The 22,502-nt window shown below is 42.6% G+C and overlaps 1 protein-coding gene across 1 annotated transcript in view; it reads right to left on the reverse strand.

The window, feature by feature from the left end:
* Positions 1-22,502, reverse strand: part of waca (WW domain containing adaptor with coiled-coil a) — a 36,726-nt gene that overhangs the window by 3,814 nt on the left and 10,410 nt on the right. The window contains exons 5-11 of the mRNA XM_048266404.1: positions 20,977-21,092; positions 19,806-19,918; positions 15,691-15,942; positions 7,088-7,210; positions 6,067-6,215; positions 5,734-5,849; positions 187-415 (exon numbers count right to left, since the gene is read on the reverse strand). Of these exons, the coding sequence (XP_048122361.1) occupies positions 187-415; positions 5,734-5,849; positions 6,067-6,215; positions 7,088-7,210; positions 15,691-15,942; positions 19,806-19,918; positions 20,977-21,092 (1,098 nt within the window). The remainder of the gene's footprint in view (positions 1-186; positions 416-5,733; positions 5,850-6,066; positions 6,216-7,087; positions 7,211-15,690; positions 15,943-19,805; positions 19,919-20,976; positions 21,093-22,502) is intronic.

Genomic DNA, 22,502 nt, shown 5'->3' on the forward strand with positions numbered 1-22,502 from the left:
TATCAAGTGTTGCGGGCATGCATTGGCAATTTTAGAGACTCCATTCTCTGTATCATAAGTCAGTAAATCAGAATGAGTTTGAAGCTGTTATTCTAAGGTAAAAGAAGTGCACTTCTTAACCAATTTAAAACCAAAACCAAGTATAAACACACTAACAGTGAATCAGAGCGAGGCGGCCAAAAGTACCTGTTTCTCGACGTGCTCTGCAGGCCAGCCCTGTACGTGCTTGATGAGGTTCTCATCAAAGTGTGCCGCCAGGGAGGGGGTGAAGCACGCCGACCGTCCCGTGGATTCCACCTGGGCCCCCCCACTCGCACCGGCTGCCACACCCACTCTACTGCTACTGCCGTTGTTACTGGTGCTGCTGTTGCTCGCGGCAACATGGTTGGGGCCAGGGGAAGGGCTTCTTTGACTGCTGTAGAATGACAGAAAATAAAAACAAGGCTTTAGGCCGAAGGTTGACAACACCTCGCTACTACATACATGTCCAAAAACTTCAGCAAAGCTTAAGGGGTGAGTTGATTTTCCCAAAATAATTATTGGAGGGTCAATGGCCAGACCTTTGGTAGCCTAAACCAGTGGCATGAGTATAAACATATTGACCCATTATTGATTTATTTCATCCACCATTTTTATTTCATGGAGTACATTAATATTTCACATATTGTTTGCAGGCATCAAATCCATGTTAATCCTCCTCACGTGTCTCTTCACCCACACAGGTATGCAGTATCACACAAAGCTACATACAGGTGCATGAAACTTTCATCTAATCTAGATTCATTACACAAAAAGTTCAAGCCTCAAGAACTTGATTATTCTCAAAATTCTCTCTCAAAATATTAGAAAAGAGAATTTCTAATACAGAAATGTTGACATGGGGGGCTTTATACGATGACTGAAGAGGATGGTTGACACCGCTTTCTGCACAACTAATGGCTGCCCTGATGGGGTTAGTATAAAACTACATGGACATGCATTTCCTTTGAAATTAAGTAAACAAATGCATTTAAAACCTTTGTTTACAAGAACAATGTGTATGCTATACTTCCAAAAGGATTCAGTAAGAGCTTAAGTTTAATTTCATCACTGGTAATGCCGTCTTGGAAATAGAAAATGAGCCGAGTGTGTCCAGATTTATTCTCAATCAAGAATTGGTTTGGTGTCAGTATCAGTGGATATTAAGGCTGGGCGATAAAATTATAGCAATATATAAGTTCTGATCAACTAAATACTGAAAAATGGAAAAGCATTTTCCAAGACTCAAAAGGACCTGTCCCAAGGAGAAAAAGTATTAGTTTGAAACTTAAACGCATGTGGGGAAACTGAACAGTCCAAACTAATCAATTAGGCTACTTTGTTTACAATATTTCCAGGCTTCAGCCAGTGACAGCTGATGCAGAGAGACCGAAAGAGGTAGAGCTGTTGGAGCCTATTGCAGGCCTAATAGTAACAGTAGTCTACTTACAATATCTACATATGAGTGCAAGTCATGAATAATCATATAAAAAAAATTATATCAGTAGTTTATATAACTAGATGTACCGCCGAGCGGTACAAAATATGACCGCCGCCCAGTCCAGCACATTTTTTCCACAAAAATAAATCACGCTGAAAGGCCTATATGATTCTAACTGTCTCACTAAATTGCATTATCCACACTCAATTCTCACTGGTATCTGCTAGACAACAAGTACCAAAACATGATTAGATTTCACATGTAAAATTCATTTTATACAACCCCATCCCCATCTTGCCTGTTCATAATTCTGAGAAATTCTTGAATTGTGTGCATGTGTGCGTGTACATGTTTATGTGTGTGTGTGTGTTTGCCTGCGTATGTGTGTTTGTGCGTGTGCATGCATGCGTACATATGTCTACTGTGTGAGTATGTGTCATACGTATGATTACTGTGAATGTATGTGTGTGCGTGTGTATCTGTTTGCACATGGAAAGCGATGATTCGCTAACACATCAACAGAGTGTCTGGTGGCCTTCTCCAACTAGGGTAAGTTGTGTCACTGATACAGTGGCAACAAACTAGTTGCCAAGTTTAGTGAAACACAGCATAACTTGTGTGTGACCGTTAACATGTGTGCTGCATGTCCTTGATTGCCTAGCCTTTCTGCCCCCCCCCCCCCCCCCCTCCCACCCCCATTCCCAACACACACACAAAAAACACCCGCACTTACATCACGGTCATCACCTCACATACATACAGCACACTGCTTGCTACAGTAAGCCTCCTCTACATACTTCCTGCACACTGCCCCCCCCTCCCTACATACACAGCACATTGTCTTCAGGATCTTCTCCAACACACATCCTCTACATACTTACAGCACACTGCCCCCACCTACCCACACTACCCACACAGTCACTGCTCCACTCCTCTCCCGCCCACACACACACACATCTTCACTGTCATCACTCACATAAATCATACATACAGTACTCTGCTTGCAATATTAAGTCCCTTCACCATACTTGCAGTACACACCCCCCCCCCCAATACACAGCACATTGTCTCATGAGGAAGCTTCTCCAACACACATATTGCACACTGCCCTCTCTGCCCTTGGGTTGCTCTTGGGTGCTCCTTGTTGGTGCTGCCCCCCCCTTCAATCCCAATTCTCCCCCAACTTTCTTATACAGCCCTTGCCAGCCCACCTAATCTACTAAACCCCTCTTCTACTGCACTTTTTACCCCCCCCCCGGTCTGTGTGGTAACTTTATTCAGCCTACTGCATTCCCCTTTGCTCCGGTGCACGTATGGAAGTTAACTGGGGAGGGAGGGTAATATTGCCTACCTGTCATTGTTGATGTGAAAAACTTGCTTCTCACAACATACCGTTAAGAACAAATCGTATTCTTTTGGGATGTTTTTCAACCAGGGGGACCAGGATGCCACATTATTTTTTGGTAATGAAAATGATCAACCTACAGAGGGCTGATTTCAAAGACCCCCACGAAAATCAATGAAAAAAGTGAAAAAAATGATGCGACAAGCTTGTCCATTTTGCAGCAACTCAAATTGGTACTCAGTAGTTCGTGATGGACCCCACATGCTTGACAATGAGATGGCGGATGGTGTACTGGGGGTCAGCGGCCTCTGCACCAGTACAGGGTCAGACAATGGGTCTGAAGATTCATCCCGATACCTAAGAGCAGTGAGGGTGCCGTTGTCTTGCCCATAGAGGTCTGTGCGTCCCTCCAAGGGTATGCCTCCCGAGACCATCACTGAACCACCACCAAATCGGTCATGCTGAATGATATTGCAGGCAGCATAATGTTCTCCACAACATGTCCAGACCCTTTCACGTCTGTCACATGTGCTCAGGGTGAAACTGCCCTCATCTGTGAAAAGCACAGGGCGCCAATGGCGGACCTGCCAATTTTGTATTCTATGGTAAATGGCAATTGAGCTCCACAGTGCTGGGCAGTGAGCACAGATCCCTCTAGAGGCCATCTGGCCCTCAGGCCACCCTCATGAAGTCTGTTTCTGACAGTGTGGTCAGACAATTTCACACCAGCGGCCTGCTGGAGGTCATTTTGTAGGGCTCTGGCAGGGCTCCTACTGTTCCTCCTTGCACTTTTGAGACTGCGCTGGGAGACACATAAGTCCTGGCAATGGAATGTATTGGTGTGCCATTCTGGAGGAGTTGGACTACCTATGCAACCTTTGTAGGCTCCAGGTACTGGCTTATGCTACCAGTAGTGACACTGACCCTACCCAAATGCGAAACTTGTGAAAAATCACGCAAGGATACCTCTCTAGTGCACCTGTTGTTAACTTTGATGACACCAAAGCAGGTGAAACTGATTCACAACCACCTGTTACGTAACTGGCCAGACCGATAGCTTACAAGTTTGATAGACTTGATGCTATACTCCTATGAAAAAGTGTTCCCTTATTTATTTTGAGCAGTGTATTTTAGAGTGGCCCAGCAAGAGTCCAGACCTCAATCCATCAAAAAAGTGAGTACAAGGCCAGAGTGATGGCAAATAATCGTTCCTGCCTCAAAACCCGGATTGCCGCTAAAAAGGTGCAGTCTACAATCATTGTGGAGACATGGAGCGGCTTAACGCATTGAGAACCGTTTTGAGAGCTTTGATTGCAAATAAAGATGTTTCCAGTGATTATTTTAAAAGGGTATGAATAATTGTGGACACGCCATTTTTCATAAAAATGTTAAAAAAGATTTTTTAAAAATTTGATTCTATGTTTCTACCACATTGTCTTACAGCCTTTTGGCATGTGGCAGTGTCATTTTCAGTCAGAACAAACATTGGTCAACAGAAAATCAATATTAAATCAATATTTGCCAGGGGTATGAATAATTTTGTTCTTAACTATGTTAGTAGCCTCCTTATTTATGAAAGGCAATTCAGACACCCTTTCCCCCCTGGCACTCAAAATTTAGCAAAGGCTACAGCCACACCACAGAGTCGTGATTGGCTCAGCAGCTAAGCAGAAGGGTGACATGAATGTATAGATCTCTATTAATTGGCCTAGTGATTCTGTTTAGAGACATGTCTTAAGTTCTTAATATCAAAATGTTTGTTTGTCTGTCTTTCAATCCAATCAATCAAGTCTTTGTGTCTTTTGGAGAAATTATAAACTCAATGACGTATAACTAATTTCTCTACAAGTAACAAAAATAACTCCCCAGTCTTTTATAGCCTACCCATTTATATAATTATTCATAGAATTGTATGCAATTTCAAAAATAAAATTTGAAATTAAACAAATGTTAAGAACTGTATAGCATTTTGGGGCCCCATTACATCGCATCGCATCATATCGAATCACACAGAATCGTTCTGTATTAAATTGTATCATTTCTGAATCGTATCGTAGCTTATGCATCTAGATACATATCAAATTTATATGGGAGAAAGGCACATCCCCATCATAACCCTAATTTTTCCACATCAGTTATGCAATTTCCTGATACACCACTAGATGGCACCATCTACCTGCTTGATGAGAGCAGTCGTAATGAGGTAGAGATCAGAGACTCTCCAGGGTCTGCTGTCAGCTCCTATTTAAATAGCCCATTCACAACACATCACACTGAGCTTCTGACTCCAGAGCAGACAAGCCATCTGCACCACACCACGGACTACAGCAGACAGACTGCGGAGCCTGATCCCAGAGCTGTGTGGGTGGAGCAGGACGAAGTGGGGCACATTTTACACACTAACACACACGACCCACATTCCAGCACTCATGTGCACATACAGCCTGCTAGTGCAAGGTCCCTCTAAGGAGCTCCCAAGCTCCCTCTAAGGAGCTTCCACCACCGGAAAATAAACTGAAATCACTGCGTGCGTACACACAAACAATCATAAACGCACACCATAGTCTCAAACATACGCGTGTTCATCTATCTGCAGGAGGCGGAAGCACAAATATGGGTCATATGTCGGCTCAGCGAGAACCAGCACATGTGCGCACACACAGCAAATGGTGTGAGAGCTCATTCATAGCGCATTGTGATGCTCAGCCAGAGGGCATCAGTAACCCGTCAAGGCAGCTAGCGCACACGGACACCTCAAATCCAACTCCCACAGACAGTCAGTCACAAGTGTACAACCCACTCCATGAAGAACTTGCATATCTTTTGCATGTGTGTGTGTGTGTATATATATATATATATATATATATATATATATATATATATATATATATATATATATATATATATATATATGCGTGTGTGTGCTCACCTCTGCCTCTGAAGGTTGCGGGGAGAGCTGGCCGTGTCGTGGTGCTTGTCTGAGGGGAGGGGCTGCTGGGGAGAGGGTTGAGGGTGAGAGCCGGCCTTTACAACAGGTGTGCTCACCTGAGAGAGAGAGAGAGGGGGGGGGGGGGGGGGGGGGGGGGGGGTGGCACAAAAGACAGTAGTAAAAAGGAGAGGGTCAGACAGGTACAGACCAAACTAGTGAGCCAATATCAAAAAAAAAAATCAGGTAGCAGCCACTTCCTAAGAAATCCATTACACAATATTTACTGAAAATGTTTAAGACACTCATCGGACACAAGCAGAGAGGCTTTGGTACCTTGGTCTGTGTGGTGACGGGTGGCGTGCTGAGCAGTGGCTTGTGGGATGCGGTGTTGGTCTGGGGGGTGCTGATCCGGGGGGACACGTAGGAGCGGGGTGATGAGGCGTCTGAAGTCAGAGACATGGGCGACTGGCTGGACTGCTGGGCTGCTCAGAGAAAGGACAAGAGAAGCACACGCACTCAGGACTCCACTCAAGATAACTGCTCTGAGATTGCACCTGTATAATGGAGTTACATACAATATAGGTACTGAGGGAAGTAAGTGTCTTCATTTGGAAGTGTGTAGCCCTAGTGTCCTCCTCAGCTGGTTAGTCAACAGCGTGTGTAGGCTAAACTCAAAAATATCAGATAAATGTTAATAGCGACCTAGCCATTTAAGTGTGTCAAAAAAAAAAGTCTAGTGTTCATGTATCCACTAACACTGTATTATGTCATGTATGAAGATTATACTGTAATCTTCTGTAAATCACAGCCGGCCGCGGCCGTTACAGTAGAATTCTAACAAGCCGTCGACGGCAAGGCATGTATCCATGTGGCCTGGGAAGACAACTGGGTAAGCAGGAAGAGCAGTACCACATTGGTAACAGAGGTGAGTGAACGAGACAGCGGTAGAGGGGTGTGTGTGTTAGCAGTCTGGGTAGGCAACAGCAGCCTGAAGGAGACTTCCCATTGCACGCGGAATGCGCTTCGCTTGCCACTAGGTTGCTCTTGGTTGAGGTCATTTACATTTTTTTTGTTTGTTGTGGTTGCCACAGGGCTCAGCGCAAAACACCTATGATTTACAGCGTGCCTCAATCAAAGTTCAACATGATTGAATTTCGACTGCGGCATGCACAGAACGGGCAAAGCGGCAAAACGGCAAAACGCCGCTTGTGCTATGCTTTGCTCGGCACTGTGCAAGCCATTGACAATAATGGGTTTCATAGCGCAGCGCTGCCGTTTGCGCATGCAATGTGAACCCTGCTTGAAGAGGCAGGAAGGTTGGCTGTACCCGTGGGTGTTGTGTGAGAGTCTCTACCTTGGTTAGACAGCTGGGCAGCCTGGGAGAGCAGGGAGGTGATGTTGAAGGCAGACGGACCGGCCGTGAGGATCTTGTGGAGCATAGACTGCAGCGACGCCTGAGTCACAGCTGCTGTCAGAACTAGAGTGTGAAAAACAGAACGATAGATAGATAGATAGACAGAAAGAAAGAGAGAGAGAAAACGAGCAAAAAAAAAAAGGATTGCATTAATTAACTGAACTCTCACATCTCACTAAAGCTTCATTTGGGCAGCAGATTGGAACTAAACATCAGCTTGTGCCACAAGGACGGGGAGAGAGCCATTGGCAAAACATGCTTAGAACCTTTGATCGGAGGTCTGATCACAGTACAGCAGTAATTACATGATCAGAACATGAGCTATAAATCCTCTCTGGTTAAATGACACTAAGAGACACACAAAATAGCACATACTTCAAAGGTTGAATTATGAGTCATGATTTCATCACCACAATGGTGATATTTAATTCAACACAGCAATTGAGAGAGATTAACAAATCTGACAGAATTACAGACCCTATGAAAAGCACTACTCACATTATTATCCCACAATCACACAACTGTATGTTTCACAAGAAAAGTCTCTTTGCTTTATCAACGGTTAAGCTTAAGTGAGAGCAGCTGTTTGCTGGAAAGTACTAGTACTAGTCTGCAACCTCTGAAGAAAGCAATCTAAAAGATAGATTGGATATGGCCAAGTTGCCACTTCTTTAGATACTTTCAAATAACTGATGTGCTCCCATGCCAGGCAAGGACAGTTTCGCAAATTCTGCAGTTCACAATTATCTTTGCAGAGAAAAACACATTTTTGAGATCTTATTTGGTCACAATAGTATTGCGATTGTTACAGGGCGTCATTTTTGAAGTACAAATTTAATGACCAAGACCTTTTTTAAGACCTCTTAAAGTAAAAATGAATACCAATCGCAGAAGTTGTTGTTGTAGGGTAGGCAGGTAAAATAAAACAGAACCGTCAATGCTCACGTTTTTGGAGTACACCTTATTTTGAAAATGTTTTAAAAACCTTTGGATAAACAGACATAATACAATACATTTTTGTAAACATATTAATTTAACATTATGTACGTATTTGCAAGCTAGTTTGGTTGTTCATCAGCTAGCAAAGTAAGTTATGTTGTCCATGTAGGCTAATGCACGTGGTTAAACTTAATTTATCATAGTAGCCTGTTTATAACATCAACCAATGGGTACTCAGATAATGCAGATTTTTAAAAATGCCAATAACTCGCAATGTTACTCAAAGTGAAACTATATTTTCTGATTTTAGAGCCATTTGTTTTTCCATAATCCTGTTTAACGTTACATAGGCCTACCAACAAACAATCTGCGTCAAAAAGTGATTATTTCCACTAAATCCATAATCATAATGAGAGGTGAAGATAACTGATGGATGCTGGATGGCCATGCCTCTGCAAGACACCATACATTGTGTACAGTATGCTGTACTGATATTACCAGTGAATGGCAGTGAAATCTGATGACACAGACCTAACCAAACAAATAAAAACAACCATCCTGGAGTACCTCAACACCAAGTACAAAGACGACTGTGGATGACCTGTTAAGTTTGGCATCCACACTTGACCCCCCACAATGATGATGACCAGATTAAAGTCACTGCGTCATCAATTACAATACAATCACTGAACTCATGGCTATGACAGTGGAAGACCGCCCTAACCCAGGTCCCTCAACTGCTGCAGCTATGGCTACAGCTGCAGAAGGTGGAGCAAGTGGTGGTGGTGATGACACCAGGGAGGCAGCAAAACAGACCAAAAAGCCTTTTGGGAGGTACTTCAAAAAACACAAAGTCGGAGGAGAGGACTCACTGGCTACGGCCATTGAAAAGGAGCTCAAGAGCTACTTAATGATACCGGAGGTGGACAGTGACGTTAATCTACTTGATTGGTGAAAATCACAAGAGGTAAATTTCCCCAGACTGGGGAAACTTGCTAAAAAATATCTATGCATCCCTGCCTCGAGCAGCCCTTCAGAAAGGGCATTCAGCACTGGAGGAAATGTTGTAACATGTCACAGGGCTGCAGTTAAACCTGACAGTGGACAGAATGGTGTTCTTGGCTCATAATTTGAAGTAAATGTATATCGGCTCCTACACACAGTTGCGTGCGTTGCAGTGCTGGAGACGCATCCCATTCACTTTACATGGGCTCACGTCATCCGCTTGGCTTAACTGAATTGTGGGTCCGCTATGCCAAGGCTTCTCCCGTTGCTCGCGTTGAGAAGTTCAGCTGTTGCTGCACCGAAAGACGGACTGATTTGGAAGTGCACCTTTTGGGCAGATTTTCCTTTTAATTTTTGTGTAATCTTTGTACTGAGCAGTTAGGCCATAGGTTGTAAGGCAATATCTATCAAGGGCACAACCCAAGGAGTGGACTTATATGACCAGGTTTCTGGGATCACTGAATTTAACGGGAAGAAACGTTGGACTGCTAAAAAGAATTCAGGACAATGTGAGAGGAAGAAAGGCCTGAGTTGGAGGTAATTTTCCTACACCATCATCCACTAGGAATCCCTTTGCAAGACTGTTTTGCGCTTTGATCACATAGTGAAGGTAGTGGTAAAACTTGTGAACAGCATACGAGCGAGGGGGCTTATTCATCGCCAATTCATTAAATTCATAGAAGAAACCGATGCTGACCACCAAGACCAATGTCCGTTGGCTAAGTTTGGGGAAAGTGTGCTGGCGAGTGTGGGAGCTCAGAGACGGGATCGTGTCATTTTTGGAGCTGAACGTAAAGCTACAAGGAAAGGATCAATTGGTGCATGACATGTACTCGAACTAGGGATGCACGTTATATTGACGGCCGATATATTATTGGCTGATAAATGAAAAAAAATAAATATCATCATCAGTCCGTTAACAGAATTCCGGCCGATAACTTGCGCCGATTTTTTCTTTTTTAAAGCCCTAATTTCCGGTCTAGGCATACGTAAGGCCCATCTGGCTACACTGAGCTACTTGAGCTTGGTTGGCTATACTTCTTCCTCAATAATGTCAGCGGTATGAATGTATTTCACCATTCTAACAAGATCTGTAGATCTGCGTTGAATCTGTGCATCCCATTCAAAATGCTAACCATCTCTGCTTTAGTTCCAGACAGGTCATCATTATAAGTTATTAAAACCATCGGGGCTAACCCCTTTGTAGACAGGCATAAGATACAGTCTTAGTTGCAGCTTTATTCAGTCACCCACAGTTGAAACTAAACAACAAGTTTCCCTCACAAACTCTGATTTGGTCAGCTTAGCAGTTTAAGTGTTTACTCCTAAATAAAAACAATTCATACACTGTCGCTAGCCACTCACTCGCAATTCACTGCTGTCAGGTTTACTTAAAGGAGCCACACATAGGGCTAGGCTATTGCTATTTTGTTGACTGCTGTACCATTGAGAACTATATACTATATGGATAGAATGGATGGATTCTATATACTACAGTTCTATCCATCAATGGTGGTAGGAAAAATTACTGCAATTAAATGGTGCTTATGCCCAAATCACTTCACATTTTTTTTTCAAGAGCAATATTATCAGTTATCGTATCGGTATTGGCCACAACAAACCAATAAATATCGGTTATCGTTATCAGCCCTAAAATTCCATATCGGTGCATCTCTAACTCCAACGTGAAAGCTTTTAAAGCCAGATTGACTTTATTTTCAAAACAAATCACACAGAAATGATCAGGGTTCTAAATGAACTTTTTTGATCACCAGCCAATGTGGCTGGTAACTTTCTAAAGTTACTAGCCAATCAGAATTTCTGCTAGCCAATTTGTTTCCGGTAAAAATAAGATAATTATGAGTTTATGAGATGAGTCACTGAATGCATTTGATCTTTATTAACATTGTTTGCATGGATATACTATCTATATCTCTGTCGATTTCCTCATCCCCTGCTCCATTCCTCTTCTCGCCCCCATAAGTCTGTCCCAACCACCGCCGCATTTAGTTTAATCTTAACTTAATAAAAATGAGATATCAATCATCATCAACTATGACAAGCTGGAAACTGCTACTCGTTTTCTCCCACTCACGTGTGCTCAGACGCGTTCTCAATTAAATGCAGTAGCATACAGTGTTGGGAGTAATGCATTAAAAAAGTAAAGTAATTACAGTAATGCATTGCTTTTTGCTGTAATGCAGTAATGTAAGGCATTACCAACAAAATTTCAGTAAAATACAAGTACAATTCTCAGTAACTGAAGTTACTTTGCTTTTTAATCCAAAATTGAGAAATGCTCAAATGGCACCAGAGAAGATTATCCAAGAATTAAAGAAAGTCATCTATGCTGGTCATGGAATTTGATTGCCTTGTTTAGATGACTGTAGAAAGGGAATTTAAGTTAAGTTCTCTCTGCCATTCATGCAACAGATCTAACATGGTTAGGCTATACTTCTCATTTGACTGTGAGAATAGTGAGAATAACTAAAATGTTGCTTTTACAGACAAAGATCGTAGCCATTATTCTCAAACTATTTGCATTAAGTCTACACCACTGTAAGTGGAAGTAAAGGCAACTAGCAATGATGAAAACCATTTAAAGTCAACATACAATTTCACTATGGCTAATGGCTATATTTTACTATATTAACTTGTGAGTGACCTTTGGGGCCTACATTGTCCCATGAGCCATAACTGCAACCATTGTATTTTTCTTTTGTTAGCCTTAAGCCTAGCTCATTATGCCATACCACATCACCTCCTGCCATGTAATGAGCTGCATTGAACACATCAAAATCTATTAAGAACACCAAATCCATATTTCCTGTTATTTTGGTGAAAGCAATGTAAACGTAGTGTAATGCCTTACAATTCAAAGACAGTAATATTGTAATGTAACAAATTACTTTGAGATGACGGTAACAAGTAATAAATAAGGCATTATGCTTTTCAAGTAACTTGCCCAACACTGGTAGCATAGGGCCTACGTTCAAGTTGGATCTTTATAGAGAGGACCCGAAAAGTATCATCTTTATGTATGCTGTTGGTGCATGTTTACATTGTATACTTTCTCTAACAAGAGTAAAAAACAGTTTGCAGTCCAGCTAGGCCTACTATTTATTGGCTAAATATTGGTCCCTCCTCTCTCTCTACACACAGTGCGTGATGCGTGTGGTGGTGGTCAACTTTTTCAGGCAACTTTTTAAAACTGATAATTTTCGCCTATACAATCTTGCTGCTTCAGGTTTTGCGGCCTCCACTACATGACATCAGCCTCGCACAAAGGAAATAGGCTAGGTAAACAAAATGCGTTAATATTTCGTTACGTGTTATGTATTTGTGTTATGTACATATGCTATGTACTTTTTACTTGCTGGCTTACTGGCTAACTCCCTCCTCCTTCAGTCTATGCTCCCTGCTCTGGCTCCGTTCGTTCTTCTAATTCCTTGATTTTTCTGGTCAACGCTCCGTTCGTTTGAGTCTCTCGCGCTGGTTTCACTCCAATCTGCGCTCCGTCAATGGCCGTATCACATAGCATTACGGCACAGCACAGTCATGGGAAACGTAATTATGGAAGTAGGCCTACTGCCAAGGGGGATATATGACCGAGAGCACGTAATGCCTCATGCATCACCAGCCAAACTGGCTAGTAAGTTTTTATTAAACACCCGCCAAAATTAATTTTAACCCGCATTTGGCGGGTTGGCGGGTGTTAATTTAGAACCCTGGAAATGATTCACTCATTTCCCCACATTGGCGACGATCAAAGAGGCCCCTCTGCATGCAAGTAAATACGGCAAATCACTGGACATCCTGCACGCAGAATTCTGCCGTCGAGAAAATTGAGAATCCTACTTTAACTGGTGTCATGCCCAGTCACTGGACTAGTAAACAGTAGCGGAGCTGCAATTGGAGCTGATCGACCTGCAGTGCGACTCTGTCCTAAATGAGAAGTTCAACTCAAGGAGTTTTATCCATTGCTAAACGAGAACAAGTTTCCAAACATCCGGCAGGTGGCCCAGAGGATACTGGTGTTATTTGGCTCGACCTATGTGTGTGAGCAAACTTTTTCAATGTGACGAACCTCAACAAATGAAGGCAAAGAGCGCAGCTCACTGATGAACATTTGGGGGCTATACTGTGTCGCCACAAGTAAAATTACCCCAAACATTGATGCTCTCGCAAAAAAGGGGGACCAACAGCACTGTTCCCATTGAAATTGAATAAATTGAATGAACAACTAATGGCGAGTTGTTTCTTTGGTTTTTAGGAAATATGTATTGTTGCATGTCTGAGTTTAACAACATTATGTGCAGGTTAATGTGTGTAGCCTACTGTTCTGTGATAGGCTGTGTTACCTAGGCCAATGTTGGGGTGCCACTCATTGTTCATGCCTGTTCAGTGATGGAGGTTGTGAGGCGTGGTTGTGGCCAACAACAACCACAATAATATAATATAATAATAATAATAATAATAATAATAATAAGATAATTACGCAGTAGATTCTTAGCATGTATTTCAATAACAATGAATGGTACAGTATGTATTGCATGTAACTGATGTCATTTTGTAAATGTAATTTTGCCTCATTAATTGGTGGTCCGGCCCGCCGGCCAATTTTCAAAACCCAATGTGGCCCTTGAGCCAAAAAGTTTGCCCACCCCTTTAGGGTCCTAAAGTTGAAAGCTACCAGGATGGAAGTAACCTCCTTAAAAAGCCTCAATGTATTCTGAGTTCAGTCTAGTCTATATAACTGAGCATTGTATATTTTCAGCAATGGTCATGGTATTGTCTTGAGCATAAAATGGCAGAGGTTTAAAGGGGTGGTTCAGGATTTTGGACATAGGACCTCATTTCCAAGTTAGCAAGTGTGATCTGGCTTCTGACAAAAGTTCTGCTCAAAACGTTGCTGCACAGCAATGCTTTGCATCGGGCACTGTTAGGACATTCCAATTGAAAACAATGTAATTAAACTGATATCATTAACACTTGCTTGCATCGCATGTAGTTAGGATTTGGTGTAAGCAAATAGTCTACCAGATGTGGAGTTCAATCAACTAATAAACAGCTCTTATGGAACACCTCAGTGTCAACGAGTCATGCAAACAAACATCTCCAAGACTGACAATTTACGAACATTCCCAGAAACAAAAAAAGGGTCACTTAACCTCAAATTTTCCTAAATATTAGAGTCTGGGAGGTTCAATTCTCCAGCGTCTATTAAAAGTCTACTTTGCTCTTAATCATATGGTGGAGCTGGCCTGACACTCATCTGTGCCACCTTGGCTTGCACTCAGCAACCTCAGCAAGCCCAGCGCTGGTCCAACCTGCTCAGTAAAACTCAATGCCGGAGTTTCCAGTCACGTTTAGCGTCTAGCATGTCACATTAAGTTTGCAAAAACAGAGAAGTGTAGAGACAGATAGAGAGAACAAAAGAAGGGCAAGGGGTGAGAAGTATATAACGTCCTTTAGTCAGAACCGCTCTGTTAACATATAATAACAAAGAACCTTCAAATAAAACTCAAAGGCGCTTCAGGAGCTTCCTAGGGTCACCCAGGAAAAATTCCGGCATCAAATGTGTTTGGAAGTGGAAAAGTCAACAGCAGACATTCCTCAGCCATCCTGCTCGGCCTCTTCCCAAGAGTGGTCATGTGTGTGTTTACCAATGCTGGCCAACCTTTCTTATGCACGCTCAGTCAGAACCGCACACTGGAAAACAAAATATTAGCTTCACAGCAGCCACCACTAAAACTCCAGCACTGCAGAGAAGAGCTGAGTCCAACCTTGAAGCCTATAAAGGCTGGGTGACATTACAGTCAGCCTCACAGAGCTGAAAACAGCTGCTCCACATCATGCATGATTTAGTTGAACAGAAATCACACTGTACCATGTGGCCGTGCTCCAGAATCCATGAAAGATGTGAATGAAGATCAGCTGAAGGGCTGTTATAGTTATGAAGTAAGTGTGTGTGTGTGTGTGTGAGAGAGATAGAGAGTGAGTGTGAGATAGAGAATTTCAGCATTGATAGATCTGAGTTTAACTACTGTGGTGAGCATTACACATTTGCTGAAGAATCAAATGCAAATCACACCACCAAGGTTTACACTGCTGGCACACACTTTGCAATAGAAAATACTGAGCCTCTTCATCCAGCAGTCACCAATAAAAATAAAGTTGTCAAGTAACACATGACGCCTGAAACAAGGCCAAGACACTCTTAGAAGCAGTTTGAGGTAGACTGAACTGGTGTGGTAAACAACTATGCATGGTTCTGCCATCACACTGCAAATTCCAAAGGCTATGCTGCAGATATCTTAAGGAAATCCTTCTTCATATAAAGGTGCTGATCTTTTTTGCAAATCATACATCTACATCCATAACTACCTCTGAACGACAATTTAAGTGTCCTGGCCCTGGAAATTGTAACCATTTGAAGTTTTAAGTTAATAAGGATAAAAACACGCTGAGCTTTTCTTTCATTTTTTGTACCACTTTCCCCTCATCTCCACAGCTTGATATAGGCCATGATAACACAGGCACTGAGGCCTTCTGATTGGAATAAATTAAAACACACACACACACACACACACACTCACCCTCATTGATCTTGGCCATGTCCACGCTGGCGTTGTTGAGCTGCAGGGCAGTCTGCAGCGCGGGGAGGAGCTGTCTCAGGAGGGACGGGTCCTGGAGCAGGGTGGGCGCGACCGGGGACTGCAGCACCGGGGAGACGGTCACCGTGGAGACGGAGGCCGAGCCGGCCTGAGCGGCGGCGCTGGCCACAGATGACGAGGAAGAGGAGGACTGAGACGTGCAGGAGAGGGAGGATGGCTTCTCTGATACGGACTCTGTGAGAGGGGATGATGAAGATGGACAAATGAGGACAGAGGCCTGTCAGCCATGCATACATTTCACCTGCTGCCAATTACAGACTAGAAATGGCCATCTCGAACAATCCTCCATATCAGACTACCACGATTATATATGCAAATGCATAAATTCTATGCAGGATCAAATGCCAGGACCAGACCACGCAATGTTGTCATCTTTCATGATTACCATGTCAGGAATCATAGTCAGGTCACATTGACATCGACTAATTATTGTTCACATTTTTGTGTCATCAGGGAACAGCATCAATCTCTTTGCCATGTCTGCAGAGAGCAGTCCATCATGTTACTGGTAAACTCCAGAGTATGTTGTAGGAGGATCAGAAATTTCGGATCATGCCAGACATTTGGTCAGGGTGTAGCAAAGGCTGCTTCTATGCTTCTGCGTAGAATTGACAGCGTAGCCCTGCAGAGCCCTCTGCGTCGCCGTGTACCCCCTCTGTCGCCTGACGTACACCTTCAAAAACGCATAACTTTGCGTCAAGTCGACGCAGACTGCAAGGATTGTGATTGGCCAACTCGCCCTGTGTGTTGATAACCGGCTGCTTCGAGCAGCCTACTACAGGTAGTAGCAACATGCTGGTTTGCTGACATAAATGTAAATCATGTAAATCAGGTTTCTAGGCCAAGTATACTTGCGTATACAAGGAATTTGGTCTCTGCATTTATCCCATCTGTGAATTGGTGAACACACAGAGCACACAGTGAACACACAGGTGAAGCACACACTAACCCGGAGCAGTGAGCTGCCTTGCTACAGCAGCTGTTCCCACTGGTCGGGGATGTAAGGCCACAACTTCCCCATATATTTTGCACATATTTTGGTTAAAATGACGGGGTTATCTGATTGTAGTGTCTATTTGTCAATAACATTAAGAAATCAGCACATCGCCAGCATTATTTTGTGAGCCGGTGTGGAAAGTGTGCTTGCTAGCATAACAAACCGACTATCTATTTCTCCATAACTTTGACAAAATCTAAGCATGAAAAGGCCAAACAAATAACATCAACATTCCAACACAGCAGCCTATGGAGTTTGCTACTGTGACTACCGTTTCAGTGGTGAACTACAGACAGGTTTGTGACGGCACTGAGGCAATCTCCTCTGTCTTCAGCAACCCACCAAAACTAGAACTCAGACATTTCAGGTTCAGCCACAAGCTCAGAAATTACTATGAAAAGAAAACAGTGGAGACGTTTTCTCTGTTGTACCACAGACACACACACAGACAGACACACACACACACACACAGGTAAGGGCGGTGGTGGGAAGACCAAATAGGCATAGCGACACAAGTTCCTTGATATGCGCCATAATGTCAGCATAGACCATTACTCACTGTGCTCTGTATTGCAATGTAGAGGGCAAAGGCAACAAAGATAAACAAATATATTATTGGTGGTGGTGATGAAATGGATATGGAAAAGAACATAATGGACACAAAATGGCTGCTTGATTGTTGTTGCTGATAATTGTTTGGTGGAGTGTACAGTTAATACACAAGGTAATAGGGTAATTCTTTGTAATAAATTAGCTCTAACAACCAGGTAATTATTACAGTGCATGAAAATGCACCGTTTTGTTATCCAAATCGTTCTTCTTCTTCCCACCAAATTTCTGCGTCTAATTCAGCTTCAACCCTTTAACGTAGAAACTTAGTAGTATAGTATTATAGTAGAAACACTACAATAATTCACTATTAAATAATTTAACTATTTAAACTACTCAACTATTTAACTGTTCAGCCATTTCAACTGTCAGTTTTGCATTTTATGTTACTATACAGTATGTTTTCCATTTTCATGCACTGGTAATTTCCTCGAAATTACATTTTCTAGTTTGATTTGATATGAAACACTCATGGCCAATTTATTGTGTTAATTTAAGCCAGCTGTGTTGAATGTTGAAATTTGATCTACAAGACAAGTTAGTACTATGACTGCTTCTGTGTCCCGTGTGTTCTGCGTTACAGTTCTGGAGTCACCTGGGCCCGGTGATTCCACTTTGTTGGAGTGAGGGGAAACCAGATTCTCCCTCCCTCTTGCGTGGCTTATTGTTATATTGCCTTTACCATGCAACACCATACTTTCAGGGCTTACCAGACATTTTTGAAGAGGTCACAGGCTGCCAGGCATATTGCCTATTTTCAAATCTTAAACGGTCCAGCCTGTGCCTGAAAACTTTAAGCCCTATACATTCCACTGATCTATGCAAACGCCTAACTCAAATGGCTTTACTGATTTCCACGCTCCATGGCTTCAGTTACGTTGTCCATGTTTGCGTTTGTTTTTGTCATGGTTTTCTAGCCAAATCATGACAGTACACTGTTACACTGCTGCAACTGGTCAGGCTAACCAGGTTGTATATGTAGAAATTTCTCAGATTTTATGTCAGATCATTATCAATGATCTGATATTCAATGATCAAGAGAAAATAGAAATAGAAACCTACGGCTCCTAACGGGAAGCGAACATTCATAACATAAGACAGCAGTGACTGGTGTGGACCAAATCAATCCTTGCAATATATCAGAGCAATTGATCCTCCACTATTTTTGCTTACGCCTGCTAAATACTATAACTAAAACTCTTATCAATACATATTGTGCAAATCTGAGGCAATGATACTGAAATCCATTCAGATTCCATCCATGACCCCTTTTGTGGATATCTGCTTGTGTTCCTCCAATATCGACAATTATCACAGCTCAGCTGTATGCAGCGGTTAAATCCCTCCTTAAGTTCAGACACAACAGGCACGCAACACAAGAACATCTTTTTCATTCACCCATCATCAATAGACCTGTCGCTAAGCGCCACCCTTAGAATGCTGATGAGCCAATGACAGTCCAGCCTTTATGGGACTCGGACATCAGCTCGGACAACTCCATAGGAAACAACAGGGAGGAGGCATGAAATGACAAATTAATGGTTATTTAAAATCCGACGGATAACCATGGTCAAAAGCTTTGCATGGGGGACATGTAATACTGATAGCCGGTACCCCGAGAGGCTAGAAAACGGGGTATATTTTTCATCAACAGTTGCCTACAGGACGTCTCTCGCGTTTGCAACAGCTCGACGTAATGTAGGCTACTAAGCCAACAACGTGGGCACAGGTTCCCTGTTAAATGCACATTAACCAACTACTATATTCTTACTACATCAAATACGTAACCTAACATATCTTAGTATCAATCTTCCGCTAGCTAGCTAGCATTAACGTCCGTGGTTTTTGCACGGTGATTTGCACGGCTACTCGCCACAACTGCTCGTCACCCCTCCATAGCATAATTAAGTCCCTTTTGATAACTTCTGGAGGAAAGCAAATCCTTCATCGACCAAAACGTCCTCAAAGCCTGCTTTCATATACTGTCAGCTGCCATTGTCCACAATGTATTTCTAATCAAGTCTGGTTTGTTTGTCCGAGTTCACACGGTAACAATGGGGGGGCGGAGCTTAGCGACAGGTCAATTCTAAACTCAGACAGGTTACGCGCATCCCACAACTCAAATGGGCTCCATGACATTATGCGACAACCCTGTTCTGCTATTATTTTATGTGCTTAAAATCATGATTTGCTAAAACTTTGCATCTTTAAAACTGCAGCGGTTTAGCACAGAGAATGTTAAATGCCATGAAGTGCACGCCTAGTCACAGGCACCCATCAAACAAACACTCAAATTCACCGAAAGCCAGCTTAAGCATGACATATGGATACAGAATGGTTTGTGAAGGGCCCTCATCTAATAATTCTAAAAGAAATCTCAAAACAAATCACCACTCAAAAGACTACATCTGCCAGAATGCACAACACTCACTGTTAGGGAAGCTGGAGGCAACCGTAGCCTGCATGGCCTCCCGTCTGTAGTCTCTGTCTTTGGGAAAGCTGTTGACTACCGTCGTCTTGGCAGCCTCCTTCTGCCTCTGCTCTCTGTTTCAAACACAGGGAAAAAAAAAATAATTAATTCAAATGAATAGCATCTTTGAAACACTATTCTGACAGGAGGAGACACCCCTCAAGCATTAATTGACTTAAACAGGCCAACAAGGCCTACAATTTCTGTACTGTCTAGAACAAGAGCTCCAGGACAACGAAAGGATTAGTAAATATTACTTTTGTATATCCGACATGGCAACTATGCCTGCCATTCAGAATCTTCAACTCAACGGTATACAATGTTATTCCTTGATAACCAGACTACTACAGTGCCAAATTGACCTCTGTGTACAGGACACTGCTATGAAAGTCATCATGTAGAAGTAGAAAGTAGAAGAACAAAAAGCAGGTAGCGCACCTTTCTTTTAATGAAAAGCTTAAAAACATGACTAAGAATAGTGTTCACAAGCAGCAGGGAACCTAGCTCTCCCTGCAGAGAGCAAGTGGTAAAGAGACACAAGGACCTTCAGGTCACGTCTGTCCGGTGAACAAATCCTAGATTCTGACAAACAACCAATATCCTCAATGTAGACGTTCTGATGTTTTTAATGCCATGCAAACATTTGCCAGCAGCATTTTTGAATGACAGCTGTGAATGTCAACAGATAATCAAATGTAAGACTATTTCGTATATATACACTAAATGTTGCTAGCTAAAGAGCTAATGCTTATGGGCTACACATCTGATAGTAAAACTGTACAGCATTTATAGAACAAAACAAAACTAGGCTTAATAGCCTACTAAAATCATTCCGCCTGTATGGCTAGTTAAGAGTTCTCAACTTCTTTCCCACCGATTTTAAAGCAGAAAGAAATAGCTATTGTATTCACAATGTTGAGAAATTAAATCATATTTTTGACATGTTTTTGCTTTAATTACAAACTCAAGGCACCTGCTAAACAGCAATGCAACTCATGAGAATGGAGCTACAGAGTACACGTTTCATTCGTGTTTATCACCAACAACATCAATATCAAGAGAAATTCTTCTTAATAGCTGAGGTTGACTTCATCCTACTAAACAAAGAGTGTGTGTGTGTGTGTGTGTGTACCTTTCCAGCCACTCCTTAGGCTTCTCCCACTGTGAGACCTCTGTCCTGCAGTTGTAGTAGTACTTCTTCCCAGAGGAACTAATGTGCTCTGACCAGTCATCTGCAGGTTCATAGGGCTGGGACAAAGAAAACAAGGAACATTACTACATGTACAACAAATAAACAGAAACAAAAGACATGCATGGGAGGGAAGAGCTTTCAAAGGCAAGTGGTAGAGCGAGACACACACACGGACACACACAGCGTAAGCAAGACCCAGGACTGATACAAGGCAGACAAAAAGGGGAGCAACATTGAACAGGCACGGGGGGTGGTGGGCGAAGAGGTGAGGAGTGATGCAAGAGCTGGTAATGTGGGAGAGGCTGTGTATATGCGCTGTTCTCCGCCTAAAAGGTCTCTTTGATCAGCCAGCATCGACAATCGCCTCCTCTGATCAATACCACACACACACACACACACCTAGAAGTCATTCTGTAGATGGAGCCTAATGCCATCCTTACACCAGAAGACTTGATTTGGAAACGATTTTTAAAAAGACAACAGTCTCAGACCTTCTCACATCTAAAGACAAGCCATAGAGTTTTTAAGTCACAGACTATGATTTTGAAATGACTCGAGATCTTGCATGGTCACTATTTACAAGACTGCAACTCGATTCCTTTAAATTATTTCCCATTGTGAACTAGATATCAACTAGCCTGGAAATCCAGACCCAAATCTAGAAAGATTTACGGTCTGGCTATGAGTAATGAAAATGGCCCAACTCGAGGGGTGGCACCAAGCATGCATTTGGAAATATAACTGCACGCAATTGGACGCTTAGCTACCGGCGGAGCTAACTGGTAGATTGGACTTGCCGTATCCGGTTGGCAAAACAGCAAAAATGTCTTTCTTGCAAAGGAAAGATTCAAGCGCCTGTCTTCTGTTATACCTAGCAAAGCCAAGTCTAACTCGTTCATTGTAGCGGCCAAAGACATTTCAAACAACTGGAGTTTATCCGTAGCCATCTTGCAACATTTACTGACTGATTCCGGACTCAGCACTGTCGTCATCTGTTTAGCTCGCCTCTGGCCCGCCTATATCAGATACACCGATGTGATTGGTGCAGCCCGGTCCAATGCCATGGGTAATGAGCATCATTATTGATTGCCAGAATGACTCGCTGAGCAAATTCAAATTGTGCTCTCGCGAGAATCTGGATTTCCAGGGTAGATATCAACAGGAACTCATACGATAGATATGAGTAGGCTAAGTCATATTTTCATGTTTCTGCAGCATTGTTTCATGTGTGACATTCCTAAACAAAAGAGTTGCTGTCATGTGGAATAGCGGGATAATAATTTATAAGAAACAAACTAACAAATAACCATTACAGCTACAGCTGTCGCCTCCTTTGCTCATTCCTGTTTGATGTTGGAGAAAGGTCACTATGGGTTGTGATATTGTTTGTCACTACTTGCATGAGCCACGACTAAAAGACTTAAGATAATATCAAACATGTTTGACGTGGTCGTAAGACCAAGAAG

This window comes from Alosa alosa, chromosome 16, assembly GCF_017589495.1.
Source record: "Alosa alosa isolate M-15738 ecotype Scorff River chromosome 16, AALO_Geno_1.1, whole genome shotgun sequence".
In the NCBI taxonomy this organism is placed as follows: Eukaryota; Metazoa; Chordata; class Actinopteri; order Clupeiformes; family Clupeidae; genus Alosa; species Alosa alosa.